Below are 22,222 nucleotides of genomic sequence, written 5' to 3'. Positions count from 1 at the left end.
CGGTGGGGTTGTATTGTAAAAATAGATCCGAGTCATCGGACACTAGTGTGCCGCAAAGAGTACTAATCAAAATGGATATTAGATCCTGGTCGCTGTAAAAGCGTACATTTCAAAACTACTGTTTGTTCCTCCCAGGGCCCGATAGGCTGCTATAAGAAGAACAGGAACATAGTTAGACAAAAGGACCCTGCAGCGTGGCAAAAACGTTTTAGTCATAATGGGTTGGAGATCCCTGCTGGTGTAAAAGGCGGTACACTTACTTTCTACTGCTCATGTCAGGGCCAGTCAAGCCTACCCATCTCACCGGGTCCGGATAGTGGAGAGCCGGTCGTGTCCCTCCTCATTAAGTAGCAACCCGGGTGTGTTCCACAGGATCCCAAACAGGAAGTAGGACCCGCCCGTAGGTCATGTGGTTTCCCTCGCGAATCAGGCAGCCATGATGGAGTGGAGGGTAGTGTACAAAAAGTCAGTGAACATATCCAGGGTTATGTCGCTAAATGGCGGTGTAGCTCAGTTATAAGTGGGAAGTGATTGGCCTTATTAAGTGTGGTTGGTTTCTTAATCTGGCATAGGTCTGTGAGGTCAGGCAAGTATTGCCAAAGGAACACATAGCTGGTGTCCACTCTCGTTTGTGGTTCCCATTTATGGTTTAAAGGAACATAATGTTGGGGTCTGTAAATTACAGCCAGTAGAGTGTTGGCCGATCTACTGAATTGTGAGCCCGATGTTGAAAACCCACAGTTGCCGCTGGGTTCGGACATACATAGGAGTAAATAGTAAGAGAATGCCATGGGAGACTGCCCGGGAGAGTGCACCCACCTAGCTGGTTAGTAGAGGGCATTCCGTGTAAGCTACACTGACCAAAAATTAAGGTGGTAGGTACATAGGGTATAATAGGGATTACATTATGGTGGAGAAATCCTGTGGTATGCCAAGGCATGTGTATTGACCATGATAACCGGTGTAAGACCAAGCCAGCGGGTGTACACTGAACTAAGCATAGTTCGCTAGGCAGATTAGGGATGTTTTGGCAGAGATGTGTTCACAGAGCACTCCACGGTATATCCTCATTCAATCCCTGGCTGTCAGTGGACAAACGATGTATCCACCTCTGTTCCTTCAGAAACAGACTGTGCTTGGATTTGTCTGGGAGGATTCAAGAACTAACCAGGACAATGAGTCAGCCGTGTGGCTCTGTTCTAGGTAGTGCCTGCACATCTTGGTGTTTGTTTTCTTACAACGGAAGTTGCTTCTATGTTCAGAGATACAGATTTTCACTGGGCGGGAGGTCATGCCCACGTATTGCAGACTGCATGGACATCTCAATAAGTAGATGCAGTTGGGTGTGTTACAGTTAGTATGGCCACGCAGTTCCCAGCGAAAGGTGTCCGTCAGGAGGATAGTTTTGTATGTGCTGGTGAAAGGGCACACACTGCAGGAGCCGCACTGATAGTGCCCACGTTTAGGCGGTAAGTGCCACAGAGTGGTTTGTTTAGGTGGCTCAGCCTTCCTCGGTCTAGTATGCACCAGAATATCCTTAATATTCCTTGACCTTTTGAAAGCAAATCTGGGCGATGTAAGATTGAGATTGCCCGTGTTCAGAATTTGCTAGTGTCGTTTGATTATCTTTTTGATTTCGTTTGAAGCTGGCGAAAAGGTTGTGACACAAGTAAGGAGATCTGACTCCTGTGTCGTCGGGGTCTTGTATTCAAGTAAGGCCCCCTATGGTTCTTTTGTTGTCTTCATACCTCCAACTTGTGCCCTGGGTGCGCCCTTTAGGCTCACGCTCATATCAAGCAGTATTTAAAGTACAGCAGCAGGGTCAGACTAAACTATACGGCAATCGGGCAGTGTCCGATGGGCTGGTTTCACAGATCAGTGTCTTGGCCATTTATTTTAGCAATTTGTGGCACTGTTTATGGCAGGTGGGCCGGTTTTTACTCAGTGGTGTAACAAAACGTGAGAGGGCTACCCTGCAAAGTACATGAAAGGGCCCCCCTCCAGACGGAGTCAGAAGCTCTTAAGCCAGGCTACTGTGCTGCGGGGACCCCAAGGAGCTCAGGGGCCTTGGGGGCCTTTGTTACGCCACTGTTTCTACTGCTAATATCCCTGATAATATCACAAGCATTGTATGCAGCAAACTCAAATGCATGTTGTCTCCCCTACCTTGTGGAATACCCTTACAGTTTGTCTTTATAACTTAAAAAGCACAATGTCTGTGTGTGTATGGGTGGGCATAACCTATTAATGGATGTAAACCCTCACTCACCCTAGGGTGACATGCTTCATCATTGGGTTCCTCCAAGCACACTGGGACTGCAAGGTAACCAGTGTGGCATCAGCTTTCCCTTCGGGAAGGAGCAGGAGTGTTTTTACCTAGCATGTGTCTTGTTCTTTCTTCTGCATTTTGACTCTCATTTATCAGCCCTGCCTTCCATGCCGATTTGCTTCAACTTCATTAGAGTGGATGCCTGCAGTCATGCTCCAGTTTTAGTCCTCATGCAATATGCAATTCCATCATACTGCATGGAAGCAAACATCACAAATCCAGCTTTAAAATGTCCCTGGGGCATTATTTTGCCCCTCTGCCGCAGTTCTATTTTGTTTACTTGTAAATGCTGCATCGGCCAAGTTTTTCAACACAGACAGTACCTTCTCTTGGAGAGTACATCTATATGTTTTTTTTTAAAAGACGTTGTGTTTTGTCTTGCTCTATATCCTGTTGCTTGCTTTATTTCAACTGTCAAGATCATTCTCTGTATTTTCTTTCTTATTTTGTCAAAAGGGATCAGCAAATTTGAGGAAAATACCCATGGATTTCAGACATCGTCCTTCCAGTTCCTTTTCCCTCCCTTGCTCCCACGACCCACCTGTTTTACCCTGTGACTCCCAGCACAATCCATCCCAGATGCCACACCCATCCCACGATGTCCCGAAGCCCAGCATGGTGGGCGACGCACGCAGACTGCCAGGTAAATATTTGACTCCTGCATGCTTACGCATGTTGCATCTGTGTTTTTTTCCTGTACGGTATTTGTGCATGTTCATGCATTTGCCAAATTACCGTAGAAACCACTAACTGCACAATTTGCATAACTTTTCTGTTGAAGGGTGTAATGTTTTTTTGTCTGCACCAGTGGGCATTCAGAAAAAATCAGCTACTCTAAATCACTGGCACAGGACTCAATTACTACTATCCTAGTGGCAGATGCAGTATTTCCCTCACCTGTCAAAGTCTGACATATAAAAGTTCAGAATTTATTATGTGCAATAATTTTAGCCTATCAAATGAATGAATGAATGAATGAGTACACTCTTCTATAGCACATGGCTACCCTGAGGCATCCCAGCACTGTAAGACCAGAGAACAGGGAGAAGACACTCAGTGGAACAGGAATGTCTTCAGTAGCTTCCTGAAGGCCAGATGATTAGTTTCAAGCCTGATGTTATCGGGGAGTGAGTTCCAAAATGTGGCTGCTTGTAGAGAAAGTTGGCGAACGCCCATGCGTGCCCGCTTCACCCTTGGCACTGCCAGCAGATTACGCTGGTTAGATCTCAAAGAACTAAGAGAATAATGTCGACGGAACAGGGGGCGGAGAATAGTAAGGCCTATATTTGAGATGGACATATGCGCCATGCACATGGTTTTGAACAGGATCCTTTCCTGTATCGGCAGCCAGTGGAGAGACCGAAGTGATGCCTTCGCCTAGCTGCATCTGGGGACATTCATGAGTAACCATGCTGCGCAATTCTGCACCAATTGCAATATTTGGATGGAGCCTGCCGGGGCTCCAAGATAGACGGCATTTGCATAGTCCAGCCGAGAAAGAATCAGCGACTGGACCAGCACACGTCTGGCATCAAATGGAAGAAGAGCCAAAACCTTTCTGAGGACCCTGAGCAGGCCATAGCAGGTTGCTGCCACTTTTTGGGCCTGAATTTGAAATCCCATGGTGGAGTCAAGCCAAACCCCAGGCTCTTAATTTGGTTCTTTGGGGTAGGATGTGGACCCAGGCAGTAAGGCCACCACGGGTCCAAATTGATGGGAGCTTTGTAGCACAGCAACATAATTTCGGTTTTGGATCCATTTAGCTTCAGGAATGAGGCGGTCATCCAATCTAAGACCTTAGTAAGACATGGGGTCAGGTTGTTAATCCCCTGGTCTATGGCGTCATCCCTGGCAAGGGAGACGACCAACTGCATATCAACGGCGTAGGTGACAAGCTGAATTCCCCAGGAAAGCACCACCTCAGCAAGTGGACTCATGTAGATGTTAAACATGGTAGGGCTAAGTGAGGATCCCTGGGGAACACCGTGATGCTGTGGGAGTTGTTCCGATGGCACCTCATCCTCAAAGACGGAGAAGAATCTCTCCGAGAGAAATGACTGGAGCCATTTGATGGCCATTCTGGAGACTCCCGCCCGGCGAAGGCGGTGTAACAGGAGAGGGATGATTGACTGTATCGAAGGCTGCACTGAGGTCCAACAGGACCACCGCAGTGCAGCCTCTGGCATCCACAATGCTCCTAGCCGCTTCCACCACCGCCACCAGCACAGTTTCCATCCCCTGTTTTGCTCTAAATCCCGTCTGGGTGGGATGGAGAGCTCCTATGGTTTCTACATGCGCAGAAAGTACCTGGTTGACATGTTTTTTGGCCATTTTGCTGAGCCCAGGCAGCAGCAAAATGGGCCTATAGTTGGCTAGGTCATCATGGTCCAGCTTAGGTTTTTTAAGAGGGCCTTGACTTTAGCCAACTTCCAGGTAGGGGGCACCATCCCTGTCTCCAGGGAGGCATTTATAACATGCATTATGGCGGGGCACACCGTCCCCGACACCTGTTTAAGAGCCGAAGGCAGCGCAGCATCCAAAGGGGAACCCGATTTGAGGTTGCCCAGAAGACTTTCCACAGTTGCAAGATCGAGCAACAGGAATGAATCTAGAGTTCGAGGGAGATCTGAGGCAATATCCGGGGGGACAGTATCCTCAATCTCCGTTAGGTCAGGGGCCTGGTCTACTGGCAAAAAGCCAGCGTAGATGTTAGTTACCTTGGAGGCAAGGCCATCACATCTTTTCTGGGGATCAGGGGGTACATTAAAGGACCGGGGAGGGGAGGTAAAAGATTGAAATATTTTAAAGATTTCTCTGGGAATATTGGCTGCATCCGAGATTTTTTCCTGAAAATAAATAAATTGTGCCGTTTTTAGTTGGTTCCTGTACGTTCTAAGCGCACATCTGTATTCATTTTTACTGACGGCTGAGAAATCTTTCCTCCATTTCCTTTCAGCCCGTTTGCAGCATTGTTTAAGACCCTTTAATTCCCCAGAGTACCAAGGCTTTTTATTAGGGCCTGTCTGATGACACACTTCTTTCTTGGGCAAAGTGGAATCTAGGGATGTATCTAGCTACTTGTTGAAGGCCGCGTTGGCGATGACAGGGTTGTCATGAAGGACTGAGGGAGACCTCTTAAGGGCGATCTCCCAATCCTCCGGACATAACTTCGACCATATCCGGTTCAGCTTGTTGGAGAGGCTAAATGTGTGATTTTGAACGGGTGGGGCCCAGACAAATGACAGCAAGGCATGATCCGACCAAGGAAGGAACACAGGCTGGTCGCAGCTGATGTTACCAAGATTAGTAAAGAAATGGTCGATTAGATGCCCTGCTACGTGCGTGGGTCCGGAGATGATTTGTTTCAGTTGGACTACCCCTAGTATGTCCAATATTTATTGCGATGAGGAAGCCTCAGAGTTATCCAATTGGATGTTAAAGTCACCCAAGATGGAAAAATTAGAGGAACTGCTGGTGGCAAGGGTAATCTTGTCAAGGAGATTGTTGCAGAAGCTATTATGTGCTCCCGGAGGCCTATAGACAAGAATCCCAGAAAAGGTACAGGTGGGGGAGCAGGAGATGGAGAATCCTAAACTCTCACATTCCGAGAGTGGACTCATAGATGTTCTACACAGATATGTGTTCTTAAAGATAATAGCCACTCCTCCTCCTCGACCCGTTTGGCGGTCATGCCTGCATATTGAGTAGCTAGATGATGGGCTCGAACAATGTCACGGTCAGATACCTCATTCAGCCACTTCTCGGTCAAAAAAAGGACATCTAGGTCTCGCTCCTCTAGCAGTAGGTGGATTTCCACCATGTGCTTTGGTAGGGACCGGCAGTTTATTGAGGCAAATGAATAAAATTTGGTTTTACCCTTTGCTGGGCCTCTAGAAATACAATGTGGACAGGCAGTCCTTACCTCCTCTAAGAGGGTGAAGCAGGGACAGATGACGGTTGGGCTGCCTCTTAGTGATCGGATCTGATCGCAGCTGTAGCTTAATTTTTCCGATACGAGGTGTCCCATTTTCCACGTCTTTGGCCACGTCCTAGCCCGGCTTGGCACGGACGGGCACAGACAGGCTTTCCTTAGGCGCTCCTTTGGCGTGGAAGGGTGCGTCCGCTCCCGCGTACGCTGCGCGTAGGAAAGACGTCTTTATTCATCCGATTTAGCGCGTCGTGACAGCGCTTCCTCCCAACCACTAGAGCAGCAACCTGCTCCTCCCCAAGATGGCCACCCAAAGTAGTCGGCCCCGCGATAGAATCAGCTCCTAATCGGCTGACATGATCAACGCTCAGGTCCCTGAAGTGGCACAAGTAAGGGACAGCCTACATGCTCAAAGTGACGGGGGTGAGACAAAGTGGGGGAAAATAACATTTTTAATGAAACAGTGCAGTGGCAATAAGACGCAATATAAAAATGTAAAAAGTACGTTACACTACATCTATCTCCCGGCTTTCCGCCTCATCAGCAAACAAGTGTCCCTAGGTCTTACCAGACTCGTCCAAACACTCTATTGATCCGATGTAGCGCGTCGTGACAGCGCTTCCTCCCAACCACTAGAGCAGCAACCTGCTCCTCCCCAAGATGGCCGCCCAAAGTAGTCGGCCCGCGATAGAATCAGGTCCTAATCGGTTGACAGGATCAATGCTCAGGTCCCTGAAATGGTGCAAGTAAGGGAAAGCCTACACGCTCAAAGTAAAGGGGGTGAGACAAAATGGGGGAAAATAACAATTTTAATGAAACTGTGCAGTGGCAATAAGACGCAATATAAAAGTTTAAAAAGTACGTTACACTACATCTATCTCCCGGCTTTCCGCCTCAGGAGCAAACGAGTCTCCCTAGGTCTAATGCAGTGGCAACTCACATACGATGGGTTAAGTAATACTAAATACATAAATAAAAAAAACACTTACTTTTCGCTCGCCACATCGCCGACTGTCGTCTGTCAAACTCCACCACACCTCACCCTGCCCCACCCCACCCCACCCCACCCCACCCCACCGTTCTTACCTGTGCGAGCTGTTGCTGATTTAACTTTTAGCCCTAAAAAACAGGACTTACTATGGGAATTTTTGCACCATCCACTCCAAATCATTATATTTCGGTATTTACCAGTCATTTTCCTACAGTAAATATCAGCAGCTTTAACCTACCTTAATGAATTTGGGGAAGGAAGGGAGGTGGACCATATTGTAAGCAATAATTGCTGGTTGAAGTCAATTTCACACCTCTTGTAACCCTCCTTGGAACCCGATAAGACAGAAAATTACAGACCTATATTTCTACACGCAGGTGCTAGCAAGATTTTAGAGAAGTGGTCAATAGCCAGCAATCCTGAAATCTTATGATTTGTTAAATCCAACTAAAATGGCATGGCATTGAGACAGCCCTCCTAGTAGCTACTGAACACCTTAGGAGAATACTGGATCAAGGTGCCTCAGCTGTGCTCATCCTCATGTATTTGAGCGCAGCCTTTGACACTGTTTCCCAAGCGATTCTGCTAAGTAGGCTGGAGGCGCTAGGAATAAAGGACAAATTACCAAACTGGTTTACCTCCTTTTTGGAAAATAGAAGTTTCCAGGTCAGGAAGGGACCCTGGCTGTTGGCGGTCAAATGCGGAATTCTCCAGGGCTCGTCTTTGAGCCCTATTTGTTTTTATATATATAAATATATATATATATATATATATATATATATATATATTCACTGATCAGTGATGTCATTTGAGATGTCATCAGTGATGTCATCAGTGATGTCACTGACCATGTCATGAATGATGTAATATGTGACATCATCAGCAGTGGATTGCGGGTGCGCGATATATAGTTAGTGCAACTAAATATATATGGAATTTCAATGGTTTTGTGTGAGTAAAATAAGGTTTTGTAAATGCTAATTCCTAACTATATATGGTCTATAACCTATGGTTTTTTCAGTGAATTTCAATGTTTTTTTAATAGCAAATATCAAAAGCTTTAAAATGTCAAGTACGTGGTAGGTAAGAACATTTTTGTGTTTATGCACGCTGATGTGCTTTGAACGCTGCCCCCCCCCCCCTCTTTTCTTTTAGGAGTATTCTCTCTTTTCCTGCTTCCCTCTCCATTTGATTGATTTTTATCCAAACATTTACTGTTTTGGAATTGGTTCTCTTTGGTTCATTCTCTATTTACAAACAAGCACAGAGTCGCAATACCCTGTTTAGTCTTTGCAGATAGTGAAAAATCGTTAGAAAAAACAAAAGGAATCAAGCAAAATCAGTAGGCCACTAATGGGATCTCTTTTTGACCTCACTAAAATAGAAACATTAGGAACAACCCCTCATGAGAAATAGGAAACTAGTGAGAGGAACTGAGCTCGACGCCATGATGGCTGCAAGACAGCTCGGCTCCGCCGCCCACCCCGCCCAAAATAACGACAAACCCTATGCAAATATTATAAATATATACAACACACCAGCAAAGTAACAGGGTAAAACGTTTTATTAAATAACTATTTACATGGCAGCCTGCTGCAACATCGATCCAAATGCATGCCGCCGTTCCCGGGATTTCTCCCCGACTACTCTGCGGCCTACGAGATGGAGAGGCCGGGGCGTTGACTAGGCGGGGCCTGCGGTCGCAACCACAGCGCCAATGATCGCTGCTGACGGAGGGGAGCCTTGCCGGTGAGAGCCACTGATCTGAAGAACAGCTGCCTGCGGTGCCTTCCTGAGCCGCTTGACGGAGGCCCCCGAGGGGCGGTGTGGTGGCGCGGACTCGGAGGGGGCGCTTGGCTCCTGCCCCCTCCCCAAGTCTTGTTGCCCTGGTATGGCCTGAGATCGCCCCCGACATAGGCGGCCGGCTCCCGGGGTCAGGCGGAACTTGTTGCCTTTTGATGCCTCTTCCATTCTGGACCTTGTCCCACAATCCGTTTGACCTGAAGACACGTCCTGCGGTGCCCTGGTCCAACCATCACATATACCTGCGCCAGGAGACGGCGTGGGGTGCACTGGAAGGGAGAGGCGGCGCGAACGAGCCTCCCCCACCTCCCCAGGTGGAGGTTTCTCAGCTACACCCCCAGCGCTTCACTCGACAAGCTGAGTTACGCCCGCTCCTGCGGCACAGTGCCTCGCTCGGCCAGCTGAATTACGCCTGCTCTTGCTATTACAGCGTCTCACCCGCCATCCGGCTGAATTGCACCCACTCTTGCGGTACAGCGACAGGCGGCTGCCACGGAGCTCAGGAAATGGCGGTCGGCTCCACAGACTTGGGCCTGGCCTGCAAGGATGGCTCTGGGCAACCCTGGAACTCGGACGCTTGACTGCTAGGGCATGGGCCCGATTCCCAAAAGCGTCCCCTCAGCCTTGAAGATTCTACAAGAGTCACCGGGGCCCCCGACTCCCGCACACTTCCGGTGGGGATCGACTGCCATGATTGCTCGCGGAATGGCCACGACGTAGCCACGGGGTGCTCTCATGCTGACGCCAGCTTCAGTCTGAAACATCCAGAAACACTGTAGACTACCAATTCGATCAGTTCCGGTGGAGCCCCAACGTGACCCGGTAGAGAAGAACTTGCCCTCCCCTCTTTGACTGATGGTTCTTGTTGCCTGTCCCTTCCCGGAAGCGATCCGGGGCGCGGCGCGGAGCGCGTAACGTATGCAGAACAGTTCATGTGACTTGTTAATAAAACTTTTCATTGGTTCATTTCACTTTTGGGTTCCTAATGATGTAAGGCTAGGTCATGTGACCTAAAAATAACACTTTTCATTGGTTTAGAACTATTTTTTGTCACAAATGATGAAAACCCCTCCTTGTTTCCTCACTCTGACTTTCATCTTTGTGAGAGGAAGACCTTTTTTCATCACTTAGCAATAGCAAGTGTTGTAGCTTCAGCTGGTGCATCCCCACCACCACCACCACCTCCTAGAAAGAGAGTACCACCTCCTCAGGTGGTGGTTGAGCAAGAGGTGCCCCCCTCCCACACCTTCTTGTTGCCTGATTCGGCCAACTCAATCGATCGAGCATAAGACTCTGTTGTGATCTGAAGAACCGCTGCCTGCGGTGCCTCCCTGAGCCGATTGACGGAGGCCCCCGAGGGGCGGTGTGGTGGCGCGGACTGGGAAGGGGCGCTTGGCTCCTGCCCCCTCCCCAAGTCTCGCTCTGCCAGCTAAGTTGCGCCCACTCTTGCGGCCTACGACTTGGAGAGGCCGGGGCGTTGACTAGGCGGGGCCTCCGGCCGCAACCACAGCGCCAACGATTGCTGCTGATGGAGGGGAGCCTTGCCGGTGAGAGCCACTGATCTGAAGAACCGCTGCATGCGGTGCCTCCCTGAACAGCTTGACAGAGGCCCCCGAGGGGCGGTGTGGTGACGCGGACTGGGAGGGGGCGCTTGGCTCCTGCCCCCTCCCCAAGTCTCGCTCAGCCAGCAGAGTTGCGCCCACTCTTGCGGCCTACGACATGGAGAGGCCGGGGCGTTGACTAGGCTGGGCCTCCGGCCGCAACCACAGCGCCAACGATCGCTGCTGACGGAGGGGAGCCTTGCCGGTGAGAGCCACTGATCTGAAGAACCGCTGCCTGTGGTGCCTCCCTGAACCGCTTGACGGAGGCCCCCGAGGGGCGGTGTGGTGGCGCGGACTGGGAGGGGGCGCTTGGCTCCTGCCACCTCCCCAAGTCTTGTTGCCCTGGTGTGGCCTAAGATCGCCCCCCACATAGGCGGCCGGCTCCCGGGGTCCAGCTGAACTTATTGCCTTTTGGTGACTCTTCTATTCTGCACCTTGTCCCACAATCCGTTTGAATTTGAATTTAAAAACATTTATATAGCGCGCTTATACCACGCGGTTTCATGGCGCTTTTAGATTGCGAGGAGACAGCAGGAGCAGAGGAAGTTTAAACAGCGAAGGCTCGGGAGAAGAGTAGGGTTTTGAGGCTTTTCCGAAACTCTGTGTAAGAGGATGTCATGCGGAGTTCCACAGGGAGGGAGTTCCAAAACACAGGGGCGAGAACCGCAAATTTTGTTCCGCCAGCCTTTTTCTTTTTGAATCGGGGGACAGTAAGAAGTGCTAAGTGGGTGGAGCGGAGTTCTCTGCCCGGGGTGTAAGGGTTAATAGCAGAGCAGATGAACTCCGGAGCGGTGCCCATTTTGGCCTGAAAAGTGAGGCAGCCAAGCTTAAACATGGCTCGCTCTTTCACCGGCAGCCAGTGAAGTGCCTGCAATAGAGGGGTGGCATGATGGAATTTGGGCAGGCCGTGGATCAGGCGGGCAGCCTGGTTCTGCACTAGTTGCAGACGGTGAATGGCATAAGCAGGTGCGCCGTTGTAAATGATGTTACCGTAGTCTAGGCGTGAAAGCACCATTGCCATCACTATAATCTTTAGGGCAGGGAGGGAAAAGAAGCGGGAGATCTTCCTAATAGTTCTAAGGGAGAAAAAACAAGAAGAGACAACAGAACTCACCTGTGAGTGGACAGAAAGTGAGGGGTTAAAAAGGATTCCTAGAGTTTTGACTTTGGGAACAGGAAGCGGGGGGACACCGAGTGATAGGGGCCAGTGGGAAGGGGACCAAGGACTGCAACCACCTCCGGTCAGGACTAATTCCGTCTTGTCCGGATTAAGTTTGAGGTGGTTGCAGTTCATCCAATCCTGGATGAACAACATAACAGATTGGACGTTCTGAAAAGATGAGGGGGAATGAGAAAGTTTGAAAATTAGCTGGAGGTCATCGGCGTAATTAAACACCGTGACCTCAAGCTGCTGCAACATAAAAATGAGGGGGAAGATGCATAAATTAAACAAAAGAGGGGAAAGGGAGGAGCCTTGGGGGACCCCGCACACAACCTTACGAGAGGCAGCAGTGAAGCCAGTAAGATGGACCGCCTGAGCCCTGTCACTCAGGAAGGACTCAAGCCAGGCGAAGGCTAGGCCCTCTATGCCCGCCGCCCTGACACGGGTGAGAAGGATGGAATGGTCCACCGTGTCAAAAGCGGCGGACAGGTCTAAAAGAATGAGGGCCTGCGGGAGATCGATGTCAATACTCTCACGTAGGCTGTCCATCACTGAGATCACTACCTTTTCCGTGGAGTGGAGGGGGCGAAAGCCCGCCTGCCGGGAGGAGAGGCAGTGGTTGGTTTCCACGTGGGTACTCAGGGTGCTGGTTACGTGAGTTTCCAAGACTTTGCCCAAGTAAGGTAGGAGGGAGATGGGACGGTAGTTGGAAGGGGATGAGGGGTCAGCACCGGCCTTTTTTAAAATAGGAATGACCGCTGCGAATTTGTGAGGGGTGGGAACCACTCCCTTACTGAGTGAATCATTCAGAAGAGTAAGGGGCGGGGAGGGACATGCTAGGAAGATTTCTCTCAGGATATGAGCAGGGGCAAAGTCCAGGGGGGAACCTGACTTCACCCTTTGAAGCAGAGGGAGGAGGGTGACTTTGGTCAGGGGGGAATGGAGGTTAGTTTGGAGATGGCGGCGGGGGGGGAGGGGTTGGTAAAAGTGGGGGATGGGAGAGGAATATTAGCCTTAATCTTTGCGACCTTATCAACGAAATAGTCGTTGAGCGAGTCGCAAAGAGGTTGGGAAGGGGGGATCAAGGCCGTGGCTCTGTTGGATGAGGCGAGCTCGTGCACCGTGGCGAAGATTTCTCTGTATTGTGACTCCGCTGACAATATCCTGTTGGAATAGAACAAGGTCTTGGCCTCCAGGATACCTTGCTTATATTCCTTGAGTACAGAGAGATAGGTGATTTTTTGGGCGGGGCAGTATGCTCTTCTCCATGCTCGCTCTGCTCTGCGCGCGGCCAACTTCTTCTCTTTGAGGTCAGGAGTGAACCAGCGGTTAGCGGCGTGGGCTCGCTTGACCGTGATCCGCCTCAGGGGGGCAAAGTCGTCGCCTGCTTGGGTAAACCAGTTGTTAATGGTGGCCAGCTGGACAGGGGCGGTGAGGCCAGCAAGATCAGGGCTGGAGTTGGCCAGAGAGAGCAGAGGGATGGCATGTCCACTTTGCCCCATTTTCTAACCCAGGTGTTCTTGGGGAGGGGAGGCTTGATGGCTGGGGCTAAGGCAAGGGAGAAAGAAATTAAAATGTGGTCAGACCAAGAGCAAGGGGAAATATTAGCGGGAGTGATGGGGATGTTCAGGATCCAGACCTGATCGAGCGAGTGGCCGTGAGCATGATTGGGGCTATGGATGTGAGGGGTAAAGTTGAGATTAAGCATAAGGTCAGTAAACTCTTTAGATAGGGGACTTTCAGCAGGGTCGTTAGGCCAGAAGTTTAGGTCGCCTAAGACTAACACTGACGAGTTATTCACTACCAGTGTTGCCAGAATGTCTTGGAGGCTGGAAACAAAAGTGGGAGTAGAGTGGGGGGGCGGTAAATAAGAACAGAAGTTAAGGGAGCCAAATGAGAGCAAGAGCGGATTATCAAATAATCAACTTCAGAAATGGGGGGAGAGGGGAGGATTTGAAAATGGAGATCAGTGCGGGCTATCAAGGCCACTCCACCACCTCTTCTGCCCTCTGGTCGGTCTGCTCGAATGGCAGAATAAGGGGGAGGTAGTGCAGCTAGGACATTGGGCAGGGAGTCGGCCTTGAACCAGGTTTCCGTTAAAAACAGGAGATCTGGTTCGTGAGTGTCGATATAATCGAAAAGCTCATACTGATGGCTGACGGCCGACCGGGTGTTTAGAAGCGCGGCCGTGGTGTTGAAGGCCGGAATGCGGGGAGCAGGGGAGATGGGGGGGGCAGGTTGAACAGAGCGGGGCACGGGGGACACACCTAAAATGGCGGTGGGGGGAGTGGAGGGTGGGCAGGAAAGTAAACCTAGATGTGTCGTTTGACCTGAAGACACGTCCTGCGGTGCCCTCGCAATGTGGCCTGGTCCCTGAATGTGTGCAGGGGGACGGTATTCCTCGCTCGGCAAGCAGAGTTGTGCCCACTCTTGCGACCTACGACATGGAGAGGCCGGGGCGTTGACTAGGCGGGGCCTCCGGCCGCAACCACAGCGCCAACGATCGCTGCTGACGGAGGGGAGCCTGGCCGGTGAGAGCCACTGATCTGAAGAACCGCTGCCTGCGGTGCCTCCCTGAACCGCTTGACGGAGGCCCCCGAGGGGCGGTGTGGTGGCGCGGACTAGGAGAGGGCGCTTGGCTCCTGCCCCCTCCCCAAGTCTTGTTGCCCTGGTGTGGCCTAAGATCGCACCCGACATAGGCAGCCAGCTCCCGGGGTCCAGCGGAATTTTTTGCCTTTTGGTGACTCTGCTATTCTGCACCTTGTCCCACAATCCATTTGACCTGAAGACACGTCCTGCAGTGCCCTCGCAATGTGGCCTGGTCCCTGAATGTGTGCAGGGGGACGGTATTCCTCGCTCGGCCAGCAGAGTTGCGCCCACTCTTGCGACCTACGACATGGAGAGGCCGGGGCGTTGACTAGGCGGGGCCTCCGGCCGCAACCACAGCGCCAACGATCGCTGCTAACGGAGGGGAGCCTTGCCGGTGAGAGCCACCGATCTGAAGAACCGCTGCCTGCGGTGCCTCCCTGAACCGCTTGACGGTGGCCCCCGAGGGGCGGTGTGGTGGAGCGGACTGGGAGGGGGCGCTTGGCTCCTGCCCCCTCCCCAAGTCTTGTTGCCCTGGTGTGGCCTGAGATCTCCCCCGACATAGGCTGCCGGCTCCCGGGGTCCGGCGGAACTTTTTGCCTTTTGGTGACTCTTCCATTCTGCACCTCGTCCCACAATCCATTTGACCTGAAGACACGTCCTGCGGTGCCCTCGCAATGCGGCCTGGTCCCTGAATGTGTGCAGGTGGACGGTATTGATTGGATCAAGATGGCGGCTTCACACAAAGCTGACTCAAGTGTTGCTGCTGATGCTATGCAGACAAAAACTGGTTTTCAGTTTGTACATTCTTCAGGATTTTTCCATCCAAGGCTGGTTGAGAGTTTGTAGAACGATGGCTTCAGATTTTCAACATACTACTCTTCAACATTCTTCATAAATGTAACAATGTGAGACTCACTAGGAGAACGGCCGTTTATCTTTCCTTTCAAAATGCTGCCAACAATATTTTCTGAATGGAAGACACCATCTTGTAGCATAAAGGGCTGCGTCAAGGGTGATATTGCCCAGAATGTCTTGTTTTCTAGTGCTCGTAATGACAAAGCCAGAACTGTCGAAAGGGATTCTTGTCCGGCCGCTACTTATTGGAGACATTGAACTATACTCTGAACCTGCCTGGCCTCGACCAAAATGGCGCCAGTATGGGAGCGACTTGCAACTCCTTATGACGTTCTAGTTACTTAGCCTTGACGTTATGGGGGATGTATGCGGTCTTTGTGCACATGGCGGGCGGGGAAGGGTACTGACTGGGAATACGGACAACCCTATTGATGTCGATTTTTCATTATTGATTATTGTATTAATAAAGCTTCGAAATAATGTTAACCATGATACTCGCCCATGGTGTGCGTATGGACGATTTTATTGTAACTGATCCTGTTATACTTTCAATTAAAAAATCAACCTTCACTGATCCTGCAACCATTTGTCACGTTTAGTTTTTTCAATTAAATGGCTCGCTTATTACATAGTCCTATACCCCTGGCTTTTGAAGGCACCATCTTGTAGAATAAAGGGCTGCGTCAAAGGTGTTATTGCCCAGAATGTCTTGTTTTCTAGTGCTCGTAATGACGAAGAAAGAACTGCCGAAAGGGATTCTGGTCCTGCCGCTACTTATTGGAGACATTGAACTATACTCTGAACCTGCCTGGCCTCGACCAAAATGGCGCCAGTATGGGAGCGACATGCAACTCCTTATGACGTTCTAGTTACTTAGCCTTGACGTTATGGGGGATGTATGCGGTCTTTGTGCACATGGCAGGCGGGGAAGGGTACTGACTGGGAATACGGACAACCCTATTGATGTCGATTTTTCATTATTGTTTATTGTATTAATAAAGCTTCAAAGTAATGTTACCCATGATACTCGCCCATGGTGTGCGTATGGATGATTTTATTGTAACTGATCCTGTTATACTTTCAATTAAAAAATCAACCTTCACTGATCCTGCAACCGTTTGTCACGTTTAGTTTTTTCAATTAAATGGCTCGCTTGTTACATACTCCTGGCTTTTCAAAGACACCATCTTGTAGAATAAAGGGCTGCGTCAAGGGTGGTATTGCCCAGAATGTCTTGTTTTCTAGTGCTCGTAAGGACGAAGCCAGAACTGCCGAAAGGGATTCTGGTCCTGCCGCTACTTATTGGAGACATTGAACTATATTCTGGACCTGCCTGGCCTCGACCAAAATGGCACCAGTATGGGAGCGACTTGCAACTCCTTATGACGTTCTAGTTACTTAGCCTTGACGTTATGGGGGATGTATGCGGTCTTTGTGCACATGGCGGGCGGGGAAGGGTACTGACTGGGAATACGGACAACCCTATTGATGTCGATTTTTCATTATTGATTATTGTATTAATAAAGCTTCGAAATAATGTTACCCATGATACTCGCCCATGGTGTGCGTATGGACGATTTCATTGTAACTGATCCTGTTATACTTTCAATTATAAAATCAACCTTCACTGATCCTGCAACCGTTTGTCACATTTCGTTTTTTCAATTAAATGGCTCGCTTGTTACATACTCCTATACCCCTGGCTTTTGAAAGACACCATCTTGTAGAATAAAGGGCTGCGTCAAGGGTGGTATTGCCCAGAATGTCTTGTTTTCTAGTGCTCGTAATGACGAAGCCAGAACTACCGAAAGGGATTCTGGTCCTGCCGCTACTTATTGGAGACATTGAACTATACTCTGAACCTGCCTGGCCTCGACCAAAATGGCGCCAGTATGGGAGCGACTTGCAACTCCTTATGACGTTCTAGTTACTTAGCCTTGACGTTATGGGGGATGTATGCGGTCTTTGTGCACATGGCGGGCGGGGAAGGGTACTGACTGGGAATACGGACAACCCTATTGATGTCGATTTTTCATTATTGATTATTGTATTAATAAAGCTTTGAAATAATGTTACCCATGATACTCGCCAATGGTGTGCGTATGGACGATTTTATTGTAACTGATCATTGTTATACTTTCAATTAAAAAATCAACCTTCACTGATCCTGCAACCGTTTGTCACGTTTAGTTTTTTCAATTAAATGGCTCGCTTGTTACATACTCCTATACCCCTGGCTTTTGACCCTTTCCTACGCGCGGTCTGTACTACCGCCCTCGGGCGATCTATGTAATGAACAGACTACCATTGCCGAAACACAAGGGAATGCATCTCAGAGAGATAAGTCAAGTACGTGGTAGATAAAAACATTTTCGTGTTTATGCACGCTGATGTGCTTTAAACGATGCCCCCCCTCCTCATCATTTAGATTACCACCGCCCATTGCACAAAAGCGTACCGGGCACTCCCCACGCAAAACAAAACATGTTTTTTTTTGGTGTTTTTTTTTTGCCCCGTGGGGCCCTTTTAAAGCCTCCACATCAAACCTAGGGGGTCAGGGAGGATCTACTATGCCCCCTTATGGTCATTTCCCCCTTCGTTTTGGCCTCCTCTTGTATCTCGATCCTACCAAGAGACAAGATGACGTCCGCTCCGGACTGTTTAGAATGTTGACAGACACCGGAGAGCCAATCAGCTTCGCTTCGCAAAGTTCCGTTACGCGTCAAGTACGCGAACCGGAGCGCTACCCGGAGCGCTGTCACAGATATATATATTTTTTTTTACGTTAATTTATCAAAATCCACTGGAGCACATATATTGAGACCTAGCAAAGGCACATCGGGCTAACAGTCCCTACAATTTTGCCAAGTTTCATGCAAATCCATTCAGCCGTTCGAGCTAAAAGTGAGGCCAACCGCCCTATGGAAATTAACATGGGAAAAACGCGTTTTGGGACCCCCCTTTTTTCTCGGCCCCCCCTTGACGAACCCCCCCCCCCAAATTTTCAGGGGCTGCTCAGAAACAAAATGTGCCATTTTCCTGAAAATTGCAGCCAATTCCGTCCACAAACGCCAAAGTTATTAGACATAGAATTTTCAAAAATCCCATAGAGAAAAAATCCTAACATATATATGTATATATATATATATATATATATATATATATATATATATATATATATATATATATATATATATATATATATACACATGTATATATATATATATGCGCCTCTTAGCTGACATCACCAGCTTAACAGACTTTTCAATGGTCTCATACACAGAAGACACAGAAGACACTCAGATTGTCCTCTCCCTTAACTCTAAAATTAGACAAACTGTGGCCAGTTTAGAAGACTATATGGAGCAGGTACAAACATGGATATACAATAGCTGCCTTAAACTGAATGGTGACAAGACAGAGCTTATGTTGGTCAGAATCAATCCCTCTCTCTGGTATAAATTTTCCTGGCCCTCATGTCTGGGCAATCGCCCTTCTCCAAAAGAGGAAGTGAAGAGCTTCGGAGTATTCCTTTATAAGGTCCTCACCTTGGCAACAAAGTCAGGAAACTGGCGGAAACATGCTTTGGTCTCTTAAGAGCCCTCATGAAGACAATTAAATGACTTCCTATTAATATTAGCAGAATAGTAAAACAAGGACTCATTTTGTCACTCCTAGATTACGGCAATTCACTTTATCTTAAGAGCCCTATGTAGGTCATTAGAAAGCTGCAGGTCATGGGGAATGCCGCTGCTAGAACCTTGCTGACTATCCCCAAATCACATTCAGCATGAACAGCGTTGGCTAGGCTTTATTGAATGCCAGTGAGAAAGAGAATCGAGTTTAAGACTCTCTGTATTGTTCACAAAATAAAGCATGCTCAGAGACCACATATTCTGAAGCATTTCATTGTTCCTTACCTTAAAGCACATGACCTATGGTCAAATAACCAATTTCTTCTGGCAATGCAAGAATAAAAAGGGCCCAAAGTGGACGGAATTCTTTTGCGTATCTGGCACCCAGGCTTTGGAACTCCCTCCCGCTCCACCTAAGATCCAATAATAATTTGCTTAGATTCAGGAAGCAACTGACAATTACCTGTTCTCTTGAATTAGTATGTCATCCCTCAGGACTCCTGCCAGCACTGGGAAGCCTGCGTTTGGGTAGCAATTCACTTTACAAGATCCAGAAAATAAATAAATTGTACTTGCAACACCTGCCAAACAGGTGCTCTTGCAGAGGCCATAAAACTCAGAGGCCTTTATTTGTGGACAATGTGTTGAAAGCTTTGCTTAACCTAGTTATTGTAATTTAGTATTTTAAACTTTATTTTTGGACTGAATATTGCCCAGGCTATTGTAAACATTAGATTTTAAAATGTTTATACAACATACATTTGCTTCAAAACTTTCGTCAAAATGTGTTTTTAATCTCTACTTCTGATAGCGATTTCAAGCCACGGGTTTCTAAACTGTTGAATATTCATCAGATGTTAGACTGGATCCAAAAACATTTCAGCAATACCCCCTGCATGCTGGTCAGGTGGCGCTGTGCGGCTCCGCACTGATGGTGTTTAGCTCCAGAAATGAGATGTGGAGACTACATAGGTTCCACTTCTGTTCTCTGTCATCAGTACCTTTATTTCTGAACTACCAGACAAAGAACTGGAGGTACCTCTCATCTCTTTGAGGCTCTTAATATTTCTTAAAATTGAAAAACTGAGTCCTTTAGCATTTGCACATCGTTGACTCCAAGGTCTATTGGAGACCACAAGGTGAAACAAACGGCGCCTACAACGACCATCCTGTCGCGGGCCGAGAGCGGACTGCCGCCCCTCCCCCTCTCACCTGGAGCTTTTTACCGGGGGCTTCTAAAACATATTGCGCCTCCCGCTTCGCAGGAGACGCATCGCTGGGTCCAGGAGATTAGAGCCAGTGCGGGGGGCCATCAACAAACGGTGCCTACAACGACCATCCTGCCGCGGGCCGAGAGCGGACTGCCACCCCTCCCCCTCTCACCTGGAGCTGTTTACCGGGGGCTTCTAAAACATCTCGTACCTCCCGCTTGGCGGGAGATGCACCGCTGGGTCCAGGAGATTAGAGCCAGTGTGGGGGCCATCAACAAACGGCGCCTACAACGACCATCCTGCCGTAGGCCGAGAGCGGACTGCCGCCCCTCCCCCTCTGACCTGGAGCTGATTAATAGGGACAGATATAATCAACTAGCGTTTCCCACCACGCGGGACGCGCGCGGGCGGCGCCGGGCTAAGCCCGGGCAAAGGGCCGGCCATCTGTGGCCGTCAGGGGCCAGAAGAGGCCGGGTTGGGCCACCCTCTTAGCGCCAACAAAGAGGATTGATGGTTACCAAGGTACTGTTGTTTATTTGCTTGGCCCCAGGAGACTCAAAATCCTCTGTGCAGTGAATTACTATCCTTAACCCCATTATGGATATGTAAAAATTATAAACAAAATTATTGTGTACATTATACTAGCCCCAACCTACCTGTTTTCGTAATTTTATATACTACTTCTTTTTCCTTTCTTCTTATTACGTGGAATATCACAAGATGGGTAAAAGGGTTTGTCCTGCTAAGAAACCATTGCCACCCCAGAACAAACCTGTTCCTAAACCAACATAAATAGACAGGATGCTGGAAAAAGCCCTTGGAGCTGTAGCTTCTGAAATTGAAAGGACGGAAAGGCGTCTATCTATTACACCTAATTTAGACATTGACTCATTGATTTCCCACTCCCCTGACGAAACAGAAGCATTATCAATTGAGTTGTTAAATGATTCTCTGTCAAATGTAGATACGACATGTAGGGAGCCCCAGAACTGAAGTATCCGCCAACGGCTAGAAAGAAATACCAAAGCAAAATCAAGATCAAAAGTAAAGCCGCCAGCTAGATGGAAAAAAATGCAGGACAGTACTGTAGAAATAGAAAAATCCCCGATGGCTAGTTCAGCAGCAGATTCCATTGTACAAGCTGATGACCAGCCTGGGTGGGTGACATCCTTGGTAATAAATCTACAGATTCAGATGAGAGCCATTATCAAGGAGGAACTCAGTCCGATTATAGAAAGGCTGGAGGGTCTGAAGACAATCATGGATGTTGGGCCAACAACTAAGGCCAAGTCTAGTTTTGAGAATAAGACAAGCAAACATGCTACCAACACTCCCACGAGAGACAAACCCAATATCCCCATAAACAGAAGATTCCTATCACCAACAATAAATATAATTCCAGATGCCCAACAACAGGCGAGGACTACTAGGGAAAAAGGAGTAGCCAAGCCTATTACAAATCAAGCAAAGGAAACAACGGCCCAACCATTAACAATAGGAAGTGCAGGGGAAAATGAAAAGAATTCTGGATAAGGATTGGCAGAAATACACCCACCTCATGGGCATAATGACCAAATATTCAGCCTACCAATTATAAATCTTCCCCCGGCATCAACTCCTTATTTGTTAATTCTGGCAGGGGGACCTGAACTAAGGAAGGGTCAGACAGAATCCCACCAAGAATTAAAAAATAAAAGTGTTCACTGGTTAACTAACCACAGTGATTTTGGATACAAAAATTCAGAAGAGATTTTATCTACTAGAAGGGTGGGTTGGATTGGTGCACGTCACAAGGATATTTATAGAAACTGTATAGTCATTAATTTTAGAAATCCTGTAATCACGAATAGAATTTTAGCATCGGGATGAGAATGGGGAATATTCTTTTACTCCCTTTGTTTTTTTTCTATCCCCCCCAAAGCCCACAATAATAATCACTTCTCTCGAAATATAGGTCAAAATTGGAGAAACCAACCTATCTTTAACATCTCTACTAGAAATAGGTTCAGCCCCCTTGAAGGGGTGGATTGACTGATGGAAGGCCCAGAAATGGTACAGGAGGCTAACCCTGTTAACTTTTTGGTCGGAGAGTACTTGAGCCGAACCAGCCTGCTAAAT

At 48.6% G+C, this 22,222-nt stretch overlaps 1 protein-coding gene across 2 annotated transcripts in view; it reads left to right on the top strand.

Annotated features, from left to right (window-relative positions):
• Window positions 1-22,222, top strand: part of USP54 (ubiquitin specific peptidase 54) — a 1,809,222-nt gene that overhangs the window by 1,703,540 nt on the left and 83,460 nt on the right. For both annotated transcript variants that reach the window (XM_086922134.1, XM_086922133.1), the window contains one exon: window positions 2,786-2,972. In XM_086922134.1, coding sequence (XP_086778260.1) covers window positions 2,786-2,972 — 187 coding nt within the window. The remainder of the gene's footprint in view (window positions 1-2,785; window positions 2,973-22,222) is intronic.

The sequence above is a fragment of the Lissotriton vulgaris genome, chromosome 5 (assembly GCF_964263255.1).
Source record: "Lissotriton vulgaris chromosome 5, aLisVul1.2, whole genome shotgun sequence".
In the NCBI taxonomy this organism is placed as follows: Eukaryota; Metazoa; Chordata; class Amphibia; order Caudata; family Salamandridae; genus Lissotriton; species Lissotriton vulgaris.
The sequence above is the reverse complement of the archived record's forward strand: the minus strand, read 5'-3'. Positions and strand labels throughout refer to the sequence as shown.